The 19,534-nt window shown below is 40.2% G+C and overlaps 1 protein-coding gene across 1 annotated transcript in view; it reads left to right on the forward strand.

The window, feature by feature from the left end:
- phf10 (PHD finger protein 10) overlaps positions 1 to 13,149 on the forward strand; it is a 37,496-nt gene extending 24,347 nt beyond the window's left edge. The window contains exons 10-12 of the mRNA XM_052011493.1: positions 9,347 to 9,455; positions 12,131 to 12,319; positions 12,906 to 13,149. Of these exons, the coding sequence (XP_051867453.1) occupies positions 9,347 to 9,455; positions 12,131 to 12,319; positions 12,906 to 12,991 (384 nt within the window). The 3' untranslated portion in view covers positions 12,992 to 13,149. The remainder of the gene's footprint in view (positions 1 to 9,346; positions 9,456 to 12,130; positions 12,320 to 12,905) is intronic.
- Positions 13,150 to 19,534: the final 6,385 nt, after the last annotated feature.

Below are 19,534 nucleotides of genomic sequence, written 5' to 3' on the forward strand. Positions count from 1 at the left end.
GATCATTTTGTAGGCATTGAAAGCTATTTTAAAATGAAGCAAATTACCAAATGCTTGAAATGTTTCAGTATCAGTGTTTGAAGCTGCTTTCGTGCATTTTTGTTACACTTCAGTATATTGAGTGTTGACCGGAAAGTGGAAAATAATGAATGAGCCCAGGAGTGGTCACCAGGTAATCTCGTTATGGGATTCAGATGCTCGTATATTCTGAAGCCATTATCTGTAGCCCAGAATGAGGTTACTCCCTGGAAATATTTTCCAAGGAGTATTTGTCTTTTTTGAGGGTGCCAAGATTAACATCAGTGATTTGCAATGGAAGGTTAACTGCTTTTAGCATTACAGCATTCATTAGTATAAGTGGATTATTGAAGAAGTGCATACATTACAACAAACTCTGGAACGTGACTTAATGTCAAGAAAAAAAGATATTGAATCTGGTAATGTTTATTCTGGATATCACTTTAAATACAGATGGATCTCTGCCATGGCTAAGTTGGCCATGTCAGTGTCTCGCTGAGCCATACAGAGCTCCCCACATTCCATATAAGTTTCAAATTTGATTGCAAGCTTGTGTTGAGCTAGCTGCTGTCAACAAGGGCCAAAGTAAGAGTGTGAGCATTGATCTCAGCAGTCTGAGGCTGGGGGGATCCAACTGATCCTAAGGAGGGTGACGTGGCCATTGGAGCATTATCTGTTCTAGTTAACGACCTTCGATTGGTTCATAGTTATACAGCATGGAAACAGGCTTCTCAACCCAATTCGTCCATCCATGATACCTATCAACTCTAATCCCATTTGCTTGCGTTTGCCCAATTCCCTCTAAACCTTTCCTATCCATGTACCTGTCCATGTTTTTTTAAATGTTGTACTGTCTCTAGTCTCTACCACTTCCTCTGGCAGCTCATTCCGTATACCAACCACCCTCTGTGTGGAAAAACTTGCCCCTCAGGTCCCTGTTAGATCCCCCCCCCCCCACCCCCCCACTTTAAACCTAAGCTCTCCTACCCTGGGAAAAAGACTGAATATCTACCTATCTATGCCTCTCATATTTTAATAAACCTCTATAAGGTCATCCCTCAAGCCTCCTTTGCTCCAGGGAAAATAATCCCAGCCTATCCAGTCTCTCTTTATAACTCCAGTCCAGGCAACGTTCCTGTGAATCTTTTCTGCATCCTTTCGAGCTTAATCACATCCTTCCTACACACAATACTGTTAAGTGCAACCTAACCAATGATTTGTACAACTGTAACATGACCTCCCAACTCTTGTACTCAATGCCTCAGCCAATGGAGACAAACATACCGTACCCCTTCTTCACCCACTCTGTCTACCTGTGTTGGTGCTTTCAGGGAACTATGTACTTGTACCCCAAGATCTCACTGTTCCATAACATTCCCTAGGGCCTTGCTTCATTGTGTACGTCCTAGCCTGATTTAACTTCCCAAAATATGTCACTTTGCATTTGTTTGAGTTAAATTCCATCAGCCATTCCCTTGCTCACTTTCCCAGTTGATCTGGATTGTAGCCTTAGACACTGTCTACTACATCATCAGTTTTGGAGTCATCTGCAAACTTAATAATTATGCTAGCTACACTCTTCCAAATTATTCATGTGTATGATGAACGATCTCTCTGCAGCACCACTGATCACAGGCCTCCAATCTGAAAAGCAACCTTCCACTACCACCCTCTGCCTCCTACCACAAAGCCAATTGTGTATCTAGTTTGCTGTCTCACTCTGGATCCCATGTATTCTAACCTTCTGGACCAGCCTACCGTGCGGGACCTTGTCAAAGGCCCTGCTATGGTCCTTGTAGAGAACCTCCATCATCCTGCCCTCGTCAATCCTCTTGCTCGCCTCCTTGAAGAAGCTCAATCAAATTTGTAAGACATGATCTCCCAACAAACAAGTAGCCATGCTGATCAGTCCTTGCCTTTTGAAATGCAAATAAATCCTGTCAGTCAGAATCCCTTCCAGTAACTTTCCCACCACTGATGCAAGGCTCGTCAGTCTATAGTTCCCTGGCTTGTCCTTGCAGCTCTTCTTAAAGGCACAATATTAGCCATCTTCCGGTACCTCACTCATGGCTAACAAAGATACAAAAATCTCTGCCAGGTACCCAGCAATCTCCTTCCTTGCTTCCTACAGTATCCTCGGATGCACCTGGTCAGGCCCCAAGGATTTATCCACCTTTATGCTCTTCGAGACCACTGACAGTTCTTTCTTTGTAATGTCGATAGGCTTCAGGATATCACAGTTCTCATCCCTGAACTTGTCCATTTCCTGTGACTCTACACATTGATTACCACACTGATCCTTAAGGGGACCTACTCTCTCCCTGGATACCCTTTTGCTTTTAATTTACATAGAATCTTTTAGTATTTTCCATTATCTTATCTGCCAGGGATATCTCGTGTCTTTTTGTTTGACTTCTTAGTTTCCTTCCACATCCCTTTATTCTCAAGGAATTCACTTCCCATTCCTGACTTGCACCTCCTTTTTCCTGACTAGAACCTCTTATCCTTTGTCAACCCAGTTTCTCTTATCCTGCCAGCCTTGACTTCACTCTGATAGGAACATACTGGCCGTGAACTCTTCCTGTCTTACTTTTAAAAGCTTCCCACTTGCCTGGTGACTCTTTACCTGCTAACAGCCTCTCCCAATCAACCTTTAGTTAACGTAGAATGAGATACCTTTTCTGAGGGATGAGAAGGAAAGGTGGGAAAATCTGAAGGGAAATTTCAGATATTTGCTGTACTTTTGTCAAAATCCAAACAGAACAATTGTCAGAATTTGGCAGAAGAAAACGAGCAGTTTCCTATCTATTCCTTTTGAAGAGCAGGAAAAATTAGTATTTAATTTTTTTGATAAATATCCACATTTTACACTAAGCAGCTACAATAATCTATGAATTTTTCCTCTGTGTTAAATATGATGTTTTTCAGTGCTTAAACGTTTGTCTTTTAATGTAAAACTGTTCGCAAGATGTTTTTAAGCAAAGTTGTACTATACTGAAATACTAATTTGACTCCTGCTGACTGTGCAAAAGGACAACTTCATTCTTAGTAATTCTGACATTCTAAAAGCTCATTTGTTGTTGTGATATTTAGCCTGGGTCTAATTAAACAGTGGGAGTGACAGACTTACTGCCTTGATTTTGAGCCCAGGGTGACGCTTTATTGATATTTCTTTTGAACTGTTTCACCTCCACATATCACCTTCAGTTGTAATTTTCAATTATCAAATTGCCTTGGAATTGAAATTGCCTGCCTCAAAACTGTGACAAGAAGACAGCTGGTTTGAAATGGCGCCTTGTGTTAGTAATTTGAAGATGTGACTACAGTTTCACACCACTGTTCATTTTCATTCATCACCATTAGTCCACAGGACAAGTTCAAGCCAAGAAGTCTGGTACTAACATTTCCTTCTGTCTGAGGGGAATGTTTTGTTCTTATTCGGAGTGTAGCATTGGCCTAAACTTGGCTTTTTAGATTTTCTATACATGCTGTACTTAAGCCTTAATGTCCTGTGCAGAATAGGATGCTACAAATGTGAATTTAAGTGTTGGATGTTAATTGAGAAATCTTTGTGGGGAAAGGGGAAAAATGTGTCTGGTCACTTGCACTAAACGCTTGACTTCAATGGAGATGGATGCATGGAAATGAGTACAACACTAGCCAATCCTCATCACTGCATTTCGTGCTAGCAGCCAAACACACATTTTTTCCCCCTGAATTGGAAATAGGAACTATCTGACTGACTTTAATTTTACTTTTCCTTTTTTGGCTGGGGAGTGATGAAGGAGCATCATGCTAATGTTACTTTATGACGGCATTGTAAGCAATATTTTGAAATGCTTGTTCCTTACTTATCCTATTTTACTGGTTGCCATGAAACACAATCAACAACAACAAGTTAAAGTTACATGGCGCCCTTAATGTAACAAAAATATTCCAAGACACTTCTCAGCAACATGATCCAATAAAGAAGGATCATATAATATTCAGGCAGATTTGGTCAGAACATCACAGAAGAGGGGCGTAGGGAGGTAGGTTTGGGGAACAAATTCCAGAGCTTGGGGCTTTGGCAGCCGTCATTGATGAAATGATTAAATTTAGGAGTTGAGGATTCCGATTCATTCAGAATAATTAATTTTCTCTAGAATCATTCCCGTTTGGCTCAGGAAATGGTCATGTAACACTATATCCTTGTGCTGCCACAAGTGAGTTACTGTTAATGTTGTCATGCTGCTGTGCGTGAGGCAAAGGGATCCCAACAGCAGACCTCTTCACTAATCCAGATAGGTGGTTGGAAATTTCGGATATTTTAACCAGCGTGTGGTCAGTTGTGTTGTTCTGTAGTTGTGAATACTAGTGGTTGAAGTGAAATTTGTAAGGAGATGCAGCATTTGCTGAGTGAGATGAAGCTTCTTTCTTCCAATAGCAACACTTAACCTATCAGTCTGACCCTATGGTTGTGTTCTCACTGCTTTCAGGTCATAACTTCAAGCCCATTCTCGGGCTGGAGCGCAGAACCTAGGCTGATGTGAAGGTGTGCTGCGCTGTCTGAGATGCATCAAATGGTCTGTGCTGTGCAATTATTTTCCACTTAACATATTATATATTTTAAAAATACTAGCATATCCTTGGCATGTTGGAGAGCACTCAGATATATCTGTCTCACAGTTGCACAATAACAACTTGCGATGTACGAAGGTGTGGAGGAACTGCCGGTTAGGACTGTTAGGAGAGTGGGAACAAAGTGTTGGGAAGACGGCAACAGAGGATTGAAGGTTAAAGCATAATGTCGTGATTAAATCTTAGACTATTGAACGGTTGTCTTATACGATGAGATGGACTCTGACCTCACTATCTACCTTGTTGTGACCTTGCACCTTATTGTCTACCTGCACTGCACTTTCCCTGTAGCTGTGACACTTTACTCTGTACTGTTATTGTTTTTACCTGTACTACCTCAATGCACTCTGTACTAACTCAATGTAACTGCTCTGTGTAATGAACTGACCTGTACGATCGGTATGCAAGACAAGTTTTTCACTGTACCTCGGTACAAGTGACAATCATAAACCAATACCAAAATTAGTTTATGATCGTCACTTGTACCGAGGTACAGTGAAAAACTTGTCTTGCATACCGTTCGTACAGATCAATTCATTACACAGTGCATTGAGGTAGTACAAGGTAAAATAATACAAGCATACAGAATGAAGTGTTACAGTTATAGAGAAGGTGAAGTACAGGCAGACAATAAGGTGCAAGATCATAACAAGACTGCTGATTTAGAGATGTCGAAATCCCAGCATTAACCCCAAAAGTGCCAGATAATTGTAAAAAATGGATGCTAGCTTTATATCACAGGGTTATTATTTAATAAGATGAATTTAAATTTCCCAGCTGCCATGTTGGGATTTGGGCTTGCATCACCAAGTCAGCAGAGTGTGGCTTTGGATACAATCACTGCATTATGCTGTAACCTTCAGTCCTAAGTTGCTGTCTTCCCAACACCGTTCTGTTTACGCTCTCCTTTCAGTTCTAATCTGCAGTTTCTCCTCGCTCTCGTACATCCTAACTTGTTATTGTGCAACTGTGCAAGGGCACGTCTGAGTACTGTACACCATTTTTCACGGAAGAAAATCTGCCATCTCTACACAGTCTGGCCTGCGTGTGTCATCAGATCCACAGCAGTGTGGTCAACTCCTTGCTGCCTTCTGAAATGGCCTGGCAAGCATTCAGTTGGGTAATAAGTGCTGACCCAGACAGAAATGCCTACATCTTGTGAATGAATATATTTGAAAAATGTTGGGCAAGTAGCTGGACTTGAACCACAGATGGCCCTGGCACACTGTAACCATTGGTTCCAATCATAAATGGAAAATCTCTGAAACACAAGTCCCTGGTTTGACTGCAAATGTGAAAATTATTTGGTGAGCTTTGACAGAAGTGTTTGAGAATTTCAGTTACATTTACATATCGAGTGTCAATGTGTTACTATGTACGTTGAATGTACAGCATCAGCATTTAGTTCTTGGCCATTGTAACTGCAGTATTATTAGGCTACAAGAACGTGACATTAACTTTCTAAAACTCTAGGCACAAAGCAACACTTCTCACTGCCATCCATCAAACTGCACTTTTTTAAAACAGACTACATATCCAACACAGATACAGAATACTTTAATATCTTGCATCCTATGCATATAAGCACTTTTTTTAAAATGTATGTAGCTGTTTGTGTCTGTGTTGATGGTTGTAGAATGATCGTAATTTATTGAGTGGATGCTGCACAGTTTCTCCTAAAATTTCAGAACTTGGAGAGAAACTGAAAAAAAGAGGGTTACAACCAATCTGAACTGTTCTTTCTGATATTGCTGAGGGCTACTGCTCCAGTTGTCAGTACGGTCAATCGTACAATGTTTTAATGTTCAGACATTGGGTTTTATGTTAGTTTTCTGCAAAAAAAATGTAGAAGAGTAATCAGAACTGTAAAAATAGTTAAGATGTTTCATTGTTTGAATAGTTTCCAAACTGTAGAATTAATTTTATAGTGTGATATTTGAGAGGCGCTGTGTTTCAGTTCTGCAGCCTCTAGTTGTTACCAAATTTTTGATGTAAACTTTTAACATCTGAACTACTTTTTTTTAAATAAAACATTAAGCCGATTTTAAGAGTGCCTCTGTCATCTTTTAGAGAGTGAATAGTGAATAAGCCTAACATAGACTGTCAACAGTCCAGAACCAATTCTTTTGGGTAACTTGTATTAATGCTGAGATGACAGCAGCACCAACAGTGTACTAGAATGCAAATTATTTAGTGCAAATTATTTGATTTACTGAGGATAATTTGTGAAATTAGTTTAATGATCTCTATTTTATGTACCTTTACATACTTTGCTTGATAAAAAGGCATTTTTTTTAAATGGTCTCTGTTGACAACTCTATGTCAGCAATGAGTTGGATACAGGATGGGTCGTATGTCTGGGCTCACAGCAAACTTGCAATGTACAGTTAACAATAACAATTACATAAAGGACAGTGGAAACAGAAGTTATGAAAAGCTCAGCAACTTTGCCAGACTGAGCAGGACATTTTTTATTCTCTCCAGAAGTGCATAGAATGGAGATGATTACACGCATTACGTTCTTCAGTCAGTTATAGCAATGGGATTACCAGGCTTGGTGGACAGCGTAATGACCCAGTCACATCTATTCTGTCTTGAAATGGTCACTTAAACACTTTATGGATTTTAAAAGAAATACTTCTTTCAAGAATTTTCAAAATTGGCTAACAAAACAAACTTCAATAGCTTTTCATCATAAGAAGCAGGAGCAGGCCATTCCACCCCTCATACCTACTCTGCCGTTCAATATCATGGCCGAACTTGCAGATCGAGTCCAATTTCCCATCCTGTCTACATATCTCAATTCCTTAACTGAATTTAATCCCTTTTAATGGGATTGCGTCTCACTCTTCTAAACTTCAGAGAATATTGGCACATTTCTATTAAATCTATTATCAGGAATTAATCTAAAGCCGGTGTTTCCTGCCTTTTGGTATATACACAGTGCTCCATTTGTGGTCTCATCAAAGCAGTACACAAATGCTGCAATTTCTCACTGTACGACAAATCTCATGCAATAAATGCTAAAATACAATTTGCCTTTCTAATTGCTTGATGTATTTGATTTTTTTGACTCTGCAATGCTTGTACAAAGATGTCCAAGATCTCTCTGAGCATTTTTTAGTCCCATACTTTTTAATTGGAGCAGTGATTGTGTGATCTTGTCATGCCCCTGGTGAGTACCTAGTTAAGCAGACTCACGACCAGTTTGTATTTGAATGGGAGACCACCTGGCTGTTCTAAGTGCAGTAGGCTCACTGCCTGGAGAAGCACATAATCCAACCACAGTACCGAACTTGTGTCCAAGCAGGAATCTTAGTCACACTGCATAGGCTTAAAAACAAAACTTATAATATTTTCTCTTTTTTCCAATCTTCATGCCAATACATCCAATAACTTCATACATCCCCATGTAGTACTCCATCTGCTACTTTCTTGCCTACTACTTTAACTGTTTTATATCTCTTGTTGTTTCTTCCCTTCCTCTTCACATTACATCTTCCCACCACCTTTAGATAATTTACACTTAATCCCTTCATTTTATTGATTAATATAGATTGTAACTAGCCGAGACCCCAGCTTGGATTCTTGTAAAGCTCCACCAGTTACTCCTTGCCATGCTGAAAATAACTTGTTTTCTGTTTTCTATCCATGAACCTTAGTGTAGCCTAATCACGAGCACTTACTTTGTGTAAAAAAAAATCTTGAACATTCTGGATTAAGAAAGGTAAAATTTATGAAGGAGTCAAGCTTAACTATTCTACTCATGTTATTTTGGTATAAAGTTATCTAATGCAAGTCAATTTGTTTTGGGAGGAATAAGGGGAATAAATGTTATGCATTTATCAAGTTCTTCAAGAGCATGTGACTGTCTAATGATCACGTTCACAATTGTTGCAGTTTTATTACAGAGGTGTTATGCCACGTAATAAATGGTATGTTGTTCCTGCTGCTAAGGTGGTTAGGCTCAACTTTGCCTATTTGACTTTCCTACCCTGCCTCCCTCTGTAAGACCACATGAATTTATAAATAGGTACATCTTCACTTTAAATGCTGTTGATAAGAGAAGTTTACTTACAAACACATGCTTGTAGATTTTTGCTTTCTGGTCATTAAAAAAAAGCCTTTCTTTTGGTTATGGTAAACATAATGCAAACATGAAGGATGTAAGATGTTTTGTACACGTACTATTTGTATACCTGTGTGCATTTGCATTCTTTAGAAAATGTTAGTTTGGGAACAAAATGCTTCCAAGTCTGTGAATTTGGTTATAATGTTCCAAAAATGTCCTTTCTTTTTCTTTACTAATTCCAAATTAGTGCACATCATCTGAATTCCTTGTTACTGTTAATTGTAGAGATCTTTGTTTTATTAATTATGGTCTTCTATCTAAGTAGCTCATGCTGTTTAGTCTTTCCTCAATTTTTCCTTGCAAAGATTATGCTTATTATTCTGTCTATGCATGCTCTAAGTATACCATTTACTTGTTTTTTTTAATATGTGCCTTTATGTAGTTATCACTGTAATGTTTAAGGTAGATCCACGGATTTAAATTAGATTGCTGGTTTGTATTTTTGCATCCAGAAGAGAGAAAATCTTTTAAAGCCTGGATTCTCTTTGCTCCTGCTGAGCCCTTACTCTGTGTTCTGGACTACTAGGTTCAAGTGACATAATTTTTACAGTGCTGTTCTAACTATTGCCCTTCCAGCCTAAAATCATTCCAAATGCAATATGTGGGATTTGTCTAAAGGGTAGAGAATCCAACAAGAAAAACAAACCTGAAGCACTCATTCACTGCTCCCAGTGCGACAACAGTGGTAAGTTGGCCTGAAATCATTCTGTCTTGAATGTATGTGCTTTTGTTTTGAAAATGACCATGTCAGTGAACTGGATAACTAGGTACCAGTGTGATAACAGGGAACTGATACTTCAAATTACTTGTGGATAAATCATTCAGTTATACAATGCAAATACAAACATGCAAATATGTTCTTGCTTTTGGATATGGGTGAGTTGTGTGGGAGAGGACATGATGAAGGTTAAACTGCATTAGCTTTTTAAGAACATAGAACATAGAAAAACTACAGCACAATTCAGGCCCTTCGGCCCACAAAGCTGTGCCGAACATGTCCCTACCTTGGAAATTACTAGGCTTACCCATAACCCTCTATTTTTCTCATCTCCATGTACCTATCCAACAGTCCCTTAAAAGACCCTATCGTATCCGTCTCCACCACCATTGCCGGCAGCCCATTCCACACACTCACCACTCTCTGAGTGAAAAAACTTACCCCTGACATCTCCTCTATACCTACTCCCCAGCACCTTAAAACTATGTCCTCTTGTGGCCACCATTTCAGCCCTGGGGAAAAGCCTCTGACTATCTACCTGATCAATACCTCTCATCATCTTATATACCTCTATCAGGTCCCCCCTCATCCTCCGTCGCTCCAAGGAGAAAAGGCCAAGTTCCCTCAACCTGCTTTCATAAGGAATCCTCCGCATTCCAGGCAGATCCTTGTAACTCTCCTCTGGACCCTTTCTATGGCTTCCACATCCTTCCTGTAGTGAGGTGACCAGAACTGAGCACAATACTCCAAGTGGGGTCAGACCAGGGACCTATATAGCTGCAACAATACCTCTTGGCTCCTAAATTCAATTCCCTGATTGATGAAGGACAATACACCATATGCCTTCTTAACCACAGAGTCAACCTACACAGCCACTTTTGAGCGTCCTATGGACTCGGACCCCAAGATCCCTCTGATCCTCCACACTGCCAAGAGTCCTACCATTAGTACTATATTCTGCTATCATATTTGACCTACCAAAATGAACTACTTCACACTTACTTTTATTTTTGTTTAGGGAATTGGTTTTGGATTAAAGATGATACAGATCATTCCAAAGTAATAATTCCTCAGCAACTTTTCTGGTAAATTTAACAGTGTAATATCTGGTCTCCACATCACAAAACTAATATAGGTCTTTAATGTTGCAAGTGCATTTTGATAGTGTAGACCTAGAGAAGATATTTCCACTTGTAGCAAGTCCATTACCAAGCCCCTTAAATTTCTTGCTGTTAAATCCTCCTTTGAATTCGGGAGAGTGGTTAAAATATGGATCTCAGTACCTGAGGTTGTTGAGGTGAACAGCTCAGATACTCGAGGGAAAATTAGCTGAGTATGAGAGCAGAAAAAGGAGACAAGGAATGTTGATAGGATGAATTGGTTTATTATTGTCACTTGTACTGAGGTACAGTGAAAAACTTGTCTTGCACACCGATCGTACAGGTCAATTTATTACACAGTGCATCGAGGTAGTACAAGATAAAACAGAAAGCAGAATAAAGTGTTACAGTTACAGAGAAAGTGCAGTGCAGGTAGACAATAAGGTGTAAGGCCATAACAAGATAGATTGTGAGGTCAAGAGCCCACCTTATCGTACTAGGGAACCGTTCAATAGTCTTATAGCAGTGGGATAGAAGCTGTCCTTGAGCCTGGTGGTATGTGCTTTCAGGGGAGAAGAGAGAATGTCACGGGTGGGTGGGGTCTTTGATCATGCTGGTTGCTTTACCGAGGCAGCGAGAAGTATAGACAGAGTCCACGGAGGGAAGGCTGGTTTCCGTGATGTGCTGAGCTGTAGCCATGACTCTCTGCAGTTTCTTGTGGTCACGGGAAGAGCAGTTGCCATACCAAGCTGTGATGCAGCCAGATAGGATGCATTCTATGGTGCATCGATTAAAAACTGGTAAGGGTTGATGGGGACATGCCAAACTTCTTTAGCATCCTGAGGAAGTAGAGGTGCTGGTGAACTTTCTTGGCCATGGCGTCTTCATGGTTGGACGAGGACAGGCTATCAAGTTGAAAGGGGGGTGGCAGGAGGTTGTGTATTGTCGGCTAGGACAAGGTGTTCTTTCCGGACAATACAAGGTAGTAGCTCAGGGATACCACAGTAGCATAGCTAGTAGAGCAGTTGCCTCGTGGCTGCAGTGACCCAGTTCAATCCTGAACTCTGGTGCTGTCTGTGTGAAGTTTGCACGTTCTCCCTGTGACTGATTTGGGTTTCCTCTGGATGATCTGGTTTCCTCCCACATGCCAAAGACATGTTGGTTGGTCGGTTAATTGGCTACTGTGAATTGACTCTCATCTGGGTGGTCGAATCTGGGGTCAGTTGGTGGGAATGTGGGGAGAATAAAAAAATGGGATTAATGTAGGATCAGGGTTTGATGCCGGTGGGATGAGAGGCCTATTTCCGTGCTGTATGACTCCAGCACAAACACTGGCATAGCTTTGTTGGGCTGAATGGCCTCACTCTGAGCCTTAAATCCTGCGTACATTTTTTTAAAGATGCTGGGTAAGCTTGCTAGTTGTAGCAATTGGAATCATAAAGGATCTGTAATTCTAACTTAGTCATTTACTCACTGATCTGTTTATATATTTTTTAAAAAAGCCTACTTTCTGAGTGGATAACTTGCCGACGTTTCCTTTAGGACATCCGTCCTGTCTGGATATGTTTTCGGAGTTGGTGGCTGTAATAAAAACCTATCCGTGGCAGTGTATGGAATGCAAGACGTGCATTGTGTGTGGTCAGCCACATCACGAGGAGGAGATGATGTTCTGCGATAAGTGTGACCGTGGGTATCATACCTTCTGCGTGGGAGTCTCCGCCATCCCCTCAGGTAATTCATGTGAGGGTAGAGAGTAGCAACTATTGATGTATGTGTGCTGCTGTGTGTTATATAATTGTTAACATTCGTCTGGACTGAAAATATGACAGATTAAATTGTTCAACACAAGAGAAAGCTATCTTAAATTTTTGACTGGTGGCTCTCCAAAACATTGTGATGTGCATGGTGGTTTTACAGCAAGGGCAGAGTTGTTTTATTGTGGAATATACAATGCCTAATTCTAAATGACGTAGTCCTGATAATTGTTGCTGTGTGCACTTAAAGACTATGAATAATATTAGTTAAGCAATATAAGTAACATAGCAAATTAGATTTTTATGTATTTAAAAACTCCACTTAAGTTTCATATTTAGTTCTAGCTCTTTTTTTTGGTTTCATATTTTGACTGATATTGAGCAACTTCAAAGGAAGCCAGATAGGCTGAAGGCTGACATAGAACAGTCTCTGCTTGTTATTGATATCTTGTTTACGGTCGGCTCCCACTGATCCCAGTTCCAAGGAGAAGCTGGGCACTCCTGGGTCTGCGTATTGCCTTTTCAACATTATCCAGTGTGACATTCTTTTAACCTTTTTTCAGGTCGTTGGATTTGCGATTGCTGTTCAAATATCCCTTCCACAACCAAGAAAGGGTCACGGAGAGGAAAGAGTAACAAAGAAGGTTAAAGGATAGAATCAGTCCAGGGATGGTGGCCATATTAAAATCCCCAATTCAGTGTTGGTCAGTTATCAATGGCAGGTGCTTTCATGTTGTCAATGTGTTTTATAAATATACTTTGTAAGGAAATTATTTTGAACTAAATAAAATAGCAGGATGAAATGGTGCCAGGTGGTTGAGTGGATTTATTTTGGGTGACATTGTGCTAACTGGAGTTTTAAGACAATTCTCCACTAACTAGATGAATTGGTCCCATTAGTAGGAAATCTGGAGCAGGCCACTCACTCTTGAGTCTGTTCCATCAATTAGACAATGGGCAACGTGTACCTCAACTCTGTTTTACCCGCCTTTACTTCATATCTTTCACCCTAATCTTTTAGTGTTGAAAGCTCCAATTAACACAGAAAGATGGTCATATTTTTACCATCCTTATGTACACTTGTGATTCCTTGTCTCACCACCTCTATCCACCTTTCCACAGAGTAAGTAACTTCTCTCCACTGTGTGTCTATGCTCTCAATCTGTTATTGTTTTAAACATCTTAGCTGTTTAAAATTAAGATAATGCCATGCTGGACAATTCCTCTTGAACTTACTACCTCATGAGCTAACTTCAAGATCTTCCTCACAGCCAACACCTTTGGTCACCTTCCTTAAGTTTCAATACTCATTGCTTGATCCTCCCATTTACAAACCACCTTAAGGAGATTTGCTAGCCTTGTGGCACTGCATTCGGTGTGAATTGTAAATAGATTTACTTTTGTAAGTGTGGTTATCCTCACCTATTATTTCAAAACCAGAGCTACAACATGACAGATAAGAAGTATTATAATGGAGGTGATTATGTTCGTTGGTTATTTCTTCGCTTTCAACTCTAATCCTTTTTGTGTGGCAAGCCATGCTATGTACGGTAGGGCAGGCATGGTAGTGTAGTGGTTAGCATAATGCTATTACAACGCCAGCGACCCTGGTTCAGTTCCAGCCACTGTTTGTAAGGAGTTTGTACGTTCTCCACGTGTCTGTGTGAGTTTCCGTCGAGTGCTCCGGTTTCCTCCCACATTCCAAAGACGTACAGGTTAGGAAGTTGTGGGCATGCTATGTTGGCGCTGGAATTGTGGCGACACTTACGGGCTGCCCCCAGAACACTGTGCAAGAGATGTATTTCACTGTGTGTTTCGATGTACATGTGACTAATAATAAAAAAAATCTGAAAAGATGTATACACATGTCAGGGTCCTGGGATGGGGTATTACAAGACCCGGGAGTGCTATTGCTCAAAGATCCAATCACAAGCCCCACATGCAGACAGACAAGATCAAGGTAAATGTGACAGGCTGTATGGAGGGAGATGAAGCTATAAATCTCCAGACTAAAGACATCTCAGCCCTGTATGTCTACATCAGATATTAGCTGTTGACCTTTCACTATGTCACAGTGAGTGGTATGAATCTAAGAACAGGGTAGATAAGCCAACGGGTTCTGTTGTGTGTTGTGATTTTATAATGATGAAGCAGAAGAAATCTTGAACTTGGCTCTGGCAGAGTTCTTGCCTCTTCAGAAGGTCATAGCATCAGACATAGGAGGGAGCAAGGGCTTCTGCTAGCAAGCTGAAAGTTCTCTCTCCCTGCAACTGTTCTCGAGTTAGTTGTACTCCTAGTCCAACAATGCCTTGATTTTAGAATCATTTTGTAGCATCGCACTTCTCAAATTAATCAATTTTATGGCCTCCAGGATCGATTCAGTCCTCCGGTATTCTCAATTTAACCATGCCACCATTGTTGCTTGCCTTGGGTCTAGACCTCCCTAAACCTCTTCATCTGTTCCTGTCCTTTTTTTAAGACACTGAATCAGAATCAAGTTTATTATCACTGACATGTTGTGGAATTTGTTTTACGGCAGCAGTACAGTGCAAGACATAAAGACACAAAAATTACTATAAGTTACAGAACTAAATAGTGCACAAGAGGAATAATGAGCTAGTGTTCATGGACTGTTCAGAAATGATGGCGGAGGAGAAGCTGTTCCTGAAATGTTGAGCGTGGGTCTTCAGGCTCCTGTACCTCCTCCCCAATGGTAGTAATGTGAAGGGGGCATGTCCTGGGTGGTGAGGGTCCTTAATGATAGATGCCACCTTCCTGAGGCATCACTTCTTGAAGATGTCCTTGATGGGGGGTGGGGGAGGGGGTTGTGCTCGTGCCCATGCCCATGATGGAGCTGGCTGAGTCTGAAACCCTCTGCAGCCTCTTGTGATCCTGTACATTGGAGCCTCTGTACCAGGCGGCGATGCAACCAGTCGGAATGCTCTCCATCGTTCATCTGTAGAAATCTGCAAGCGTCTTTGGTGACATACCAAATCTCAAACTCCTAATGAAGTAGATCTGCTGACATGCTTTCTTTCTGACTGCATCAACATGTTGGGCCCAAGATAGATTCTCTGAGATGTTGACACCCAGGAACTTGAAGCTGCTCACCCTTTCCACCGCTGACCCCTCAATAAGGACTGGTGTGTGTTCTCCCGACTTCCCCATCCTGAAGTCTGCAAGTAATTCCTTGGTCTTGCTGACGTTGAGTGCAAGGTTGTTGCTGCGACACCACTCAACCAGCCGATCTATCTCACTCTTGCATGCCTCCTCATAATGTCACTACTTAAAATCTTCCTCTTTGATCAGGCTGTCTAATACTTTATGGGTTGGTCACAAATTTTATTTTTTGATCTTTCTATGAATACCTTGTGGATATGAATAGCTTTTCTCTCTTAAAGGTGTAAAGTTAGTTGTCGTGCTTTTAACTCAGAATAAGAATGTGTGGGTCAAGTCCCACTTCAGGACTTGCATGTTGTTGGAAAATTATATGTGGTCTGCCTGCATTTTTCCAGAACACAATAGTGGTTCAGAGGGGTTGGAAATATCTATTGACTGTTGATGTATTGCTATTGAAGTTTCCTTTGTATAGATTTCAATGTTTTCCTCAAAATATCAATACTGGAACACAAACACTATTTTAGAGTCATCCTGTGTTATTCCAGTATTTAATGGGATATGAAAAATTTTCCAAGACAGCATTCCACTATCTATTCCCTCATTTCCTCAAATATTTCTGGATGTGTTCCATCTACTCTTGTTACTGCATAAATGTTCAAGTATTTCAGTTGAACAATCTTTTGAAAGAGTCTTTACTCTCTACTAACTTGGGAACATTTACTTCACCGAGCAAATAATTGGAAAAGTTTACAATTTAACCTAAATTATTGTTAGTTTTTATACTATAAATGAGTTTCTCTGAAGTATTCCAGTTCTCTTATTTGATGAAGCTCCTCATATTCTACCCACAAGATTTTTCCATGCTGCCAGTATCCTTGGTTCCATTCACCCATGGCCTCTGTTTGTTTGACTTGTATTGGAACCAGTGCTGGCAACATCTTCATTTTGAAGCCCTCATTCTTGTTTTCAAATTTCTCCATGATATCGCCTCTTAATCTCTGCAATCTCCTCCAACACTACATCTCCCTGAGATTCTCTGTGCACTCCAATTCTGATCTTGTGCACCTCTGATCCAGTGTTTTTAGGGTACTTATGAATTAGTCACTTGACCCATCAGGACTGCTCTGTCATTTAACGAGATCAAGTTTGATGTGATTGTAACCTCAACTCTGCATTATCTGTGATAATTTTTCACCCTCTTATCAAGAACATATCCACCTGTCTTAAAAATATTAAGACTGTGCTTCAACCACCTTTGAGGAAGAGTTCCAGAGACGACAACTCTCCCAGAGAAAGGGAGGCACCTTTGTCTTAAATGGGTGACCCCTTATTTTTAAACAGTGACTACTCATTATGGATTCTTCCACAAAAGGAAACATCCCCTGCATATCCACCTTGTCATGACCCCTCAAGATCTTTCATATTTCAATCAAGTCCTCCTGCTATTAGAGTGTTGAACAGACCTCTCATGCTAAGGATGAATTCTTGACCTTCAAATGTACCTCGTCCTGGCCCTTGCACTTTATTTGTTTACCTACACTGCACTTTGTCTGCAGATGCTGCACTATATTTTGCATTCTGTTTTCTTTTTCTGGAAATGCATTTGTTTCGTGGGAGACCTTCCATAAGGAAATTTGCTGTTCTTACCCAGTCTGATCTGGATTGCACAGTGAAGTGGTTGACTCTTAACTGCCATCTAAATAGACAACATTGCTGTGAAATAAACAAAAAGAAATTGCTTCACAAATGGCAACTGTTGATATCAACCGCCCGGACCCTGCTCTAGAATTCCCATACCTTTTTGAAGGCATTCCTTAAAACCTACCACCCCTTGACAAAGCTTTGTTCATCCCTTCTAAAATGTCCTTTTGTATCTAATTTTGATAGCAATCCTGTAAAGTAGTTTGAAAGCTTTTTTTTTCTGTATTATGCTATACAAATGTAAGTTGGTCTTGACGGTCATGAAAAGTTCTTTTGTATGGGTGCAAAACATGGGCTGTGTGTACAAGTCAGACTCAAAAGCTGAGAAGATTTCACCCAAACACCTTTATTATGTTGCTTTGTCTTGTACTACTGTAATAAAGTGCTGGGACATGTTAATAGTTTGAGCAATGCTCAGTGCTATTGAACACATTAGTCATAAAGTACATTTGCCCAAAGAGCAGAGTTGGAAGATGACTCAAAACAAAGGAATAATGATTTGATTGAAGCAGTAAGTCAACATTGTTGATGCTTGGTCACCAAAGTATGTTAGAGACTTGCTGGAGTCAGAGGAAGGGAAAGACTTTGAGCTACAGTGATGTGCCAGCACGGAGGAAAAACATGAGACATACTGACAGAAGAGTCAACAGGTCTAGAAATGTAAGGTTTTATTCCTATTGATTATGCCTGCAGGCAACATCTTCCAAGGGTACAAGGCATCCTCCACTGGACCAATTTCATCATTCAGTTTGGACACAGCTGGAATAAGGAGGATGAAAATATGTTTAGTGACTGATGCCTTGAGATAAATGTGCTTGTACAGGATTAACCCGATTCCTACTGAACAAGGATCCCTAATATGAAGATAGCTATAAATTGAACCAATTTGGATGCATGTATCAGATGGGACAAAATTGTGCTCTTGGCAAGGCAGCATATCTGACAGAAGTAAAATCCGTCACCTGTTTTAAACATCCAGATATCTATATAGGTGCTCCCATCTGCCCGATAAAGAAGGCAGACCGACTTTCAACAGAACTATACTAATTCAAAAGCAAAACACTGCAGATATTGGAAATCTGAAATAAAAACATTAATGCTGGAAGTACTCATCAGGTCATGCAATATCTGTGGAGAAAGAAAAACAATTAATGTTTCTGGCTAATGACCTTTCATCAGACAGGAAGAAACACCAACTCTTTCTCTTTCTACAGAAGCTGCTGGACTTGCTAAGTAATAACACTGCTTTCTGTTTTTTATTTAATAGTTTCAAATTATGTTCAGCAAAGCTCAGACATAAGAATAATGCTTGGATTTAAACCTGCTAAAATGTTGCAGTTTATAAACTAAGATTGTGATAATCTTGTCTTTCTAGGGCCATCATTGCAATATTAATTGAAGTCACGGTGAGACTACCTAATTTCTAGTCGATAAAGGATTCAGATTTGGACAGAGTGAAGAGACACTGAGTCAGTGAATAATTTTCATTTTATTCAATTTAGGTTTGTTTGTTCATGACTGCCCAAAGGGGGGGAAAAATCTGCCCGACCCAACACTACCACCACTTACTTCAACAGATATGAATTTAACTGATCTGAAGAGGGCTCCCTTGTACAATTCTTGAGAACTGTTATACTGGAGACTGCAAGTTGGGAAGTGGCTAAAACCAACATCCAGAACAAAAGCTCTGGCTTCCAGCTGAGAGATCGGCTACCAGTGCTGGAATCTAATTTCTCTAGTTATTTGATCTTAATCTATTCATCCACAGAAACCTGTGCAAGAGTTATTTCCTTCTCAGTTTAAGTTTAATGAAACCTAGATTTTATTTTCAATTTCTATTGGGACTAATTGCTTTGAACTACATGTAAGAAAGACACGTATAAATCACTGCAGAGTTAGTGACTGTGCCTTCAGGTGCCAATGTCCAATAATTCCAAGATGGCATGCCTGTCAGAGATGAATTTATGCTATCCCTCCTTATAAACCTCTCTGGCTCTACCTCTGTTTTCTTAAAACCCGATCCTTCAACTGAGATTCTTTAATAATTTCTTTTGTGACTTGGTGCCAAATTTTGTCTGCTACCATTTTGGAGAAACGCCTTGTGATGTTTTAGTGCTTCAAACATAGTATATAAATTCAGGTTATTGTAAAAGTCCCTTAACACCCCAGAATGCGCAGTTTAGTCAGTTCTTGAGGAGACAACATTACATGTAAACAGCAATTTACATACAACAAGGTTCAACAAACAATGTGAGATAAATAATCAATTGGTATTGGTTTATGATTGTCACTTGTACCGAGGTACAGTGAAAAACTTGTCTTGCATATCGATTGTACAGGTCAATTCATTACACAGTGCAGTTACATTGAG

This window comes from Pristis pectinata, chromosome 3 (genome assembly GCF_009764475.1).
Source record: "Pristis pectinata isolate sPriPec2 chromosome 3, sPriPec2.1.pri, whole genome shotgun sequence".
NCBI classification, from domain to species: domain Eukaryota; kingdom Metazoa; phylum Chordata; class Chondrichthyes; order Rhinopristiformes; family Pristidae; genus Pristis; species Pristis pectinata.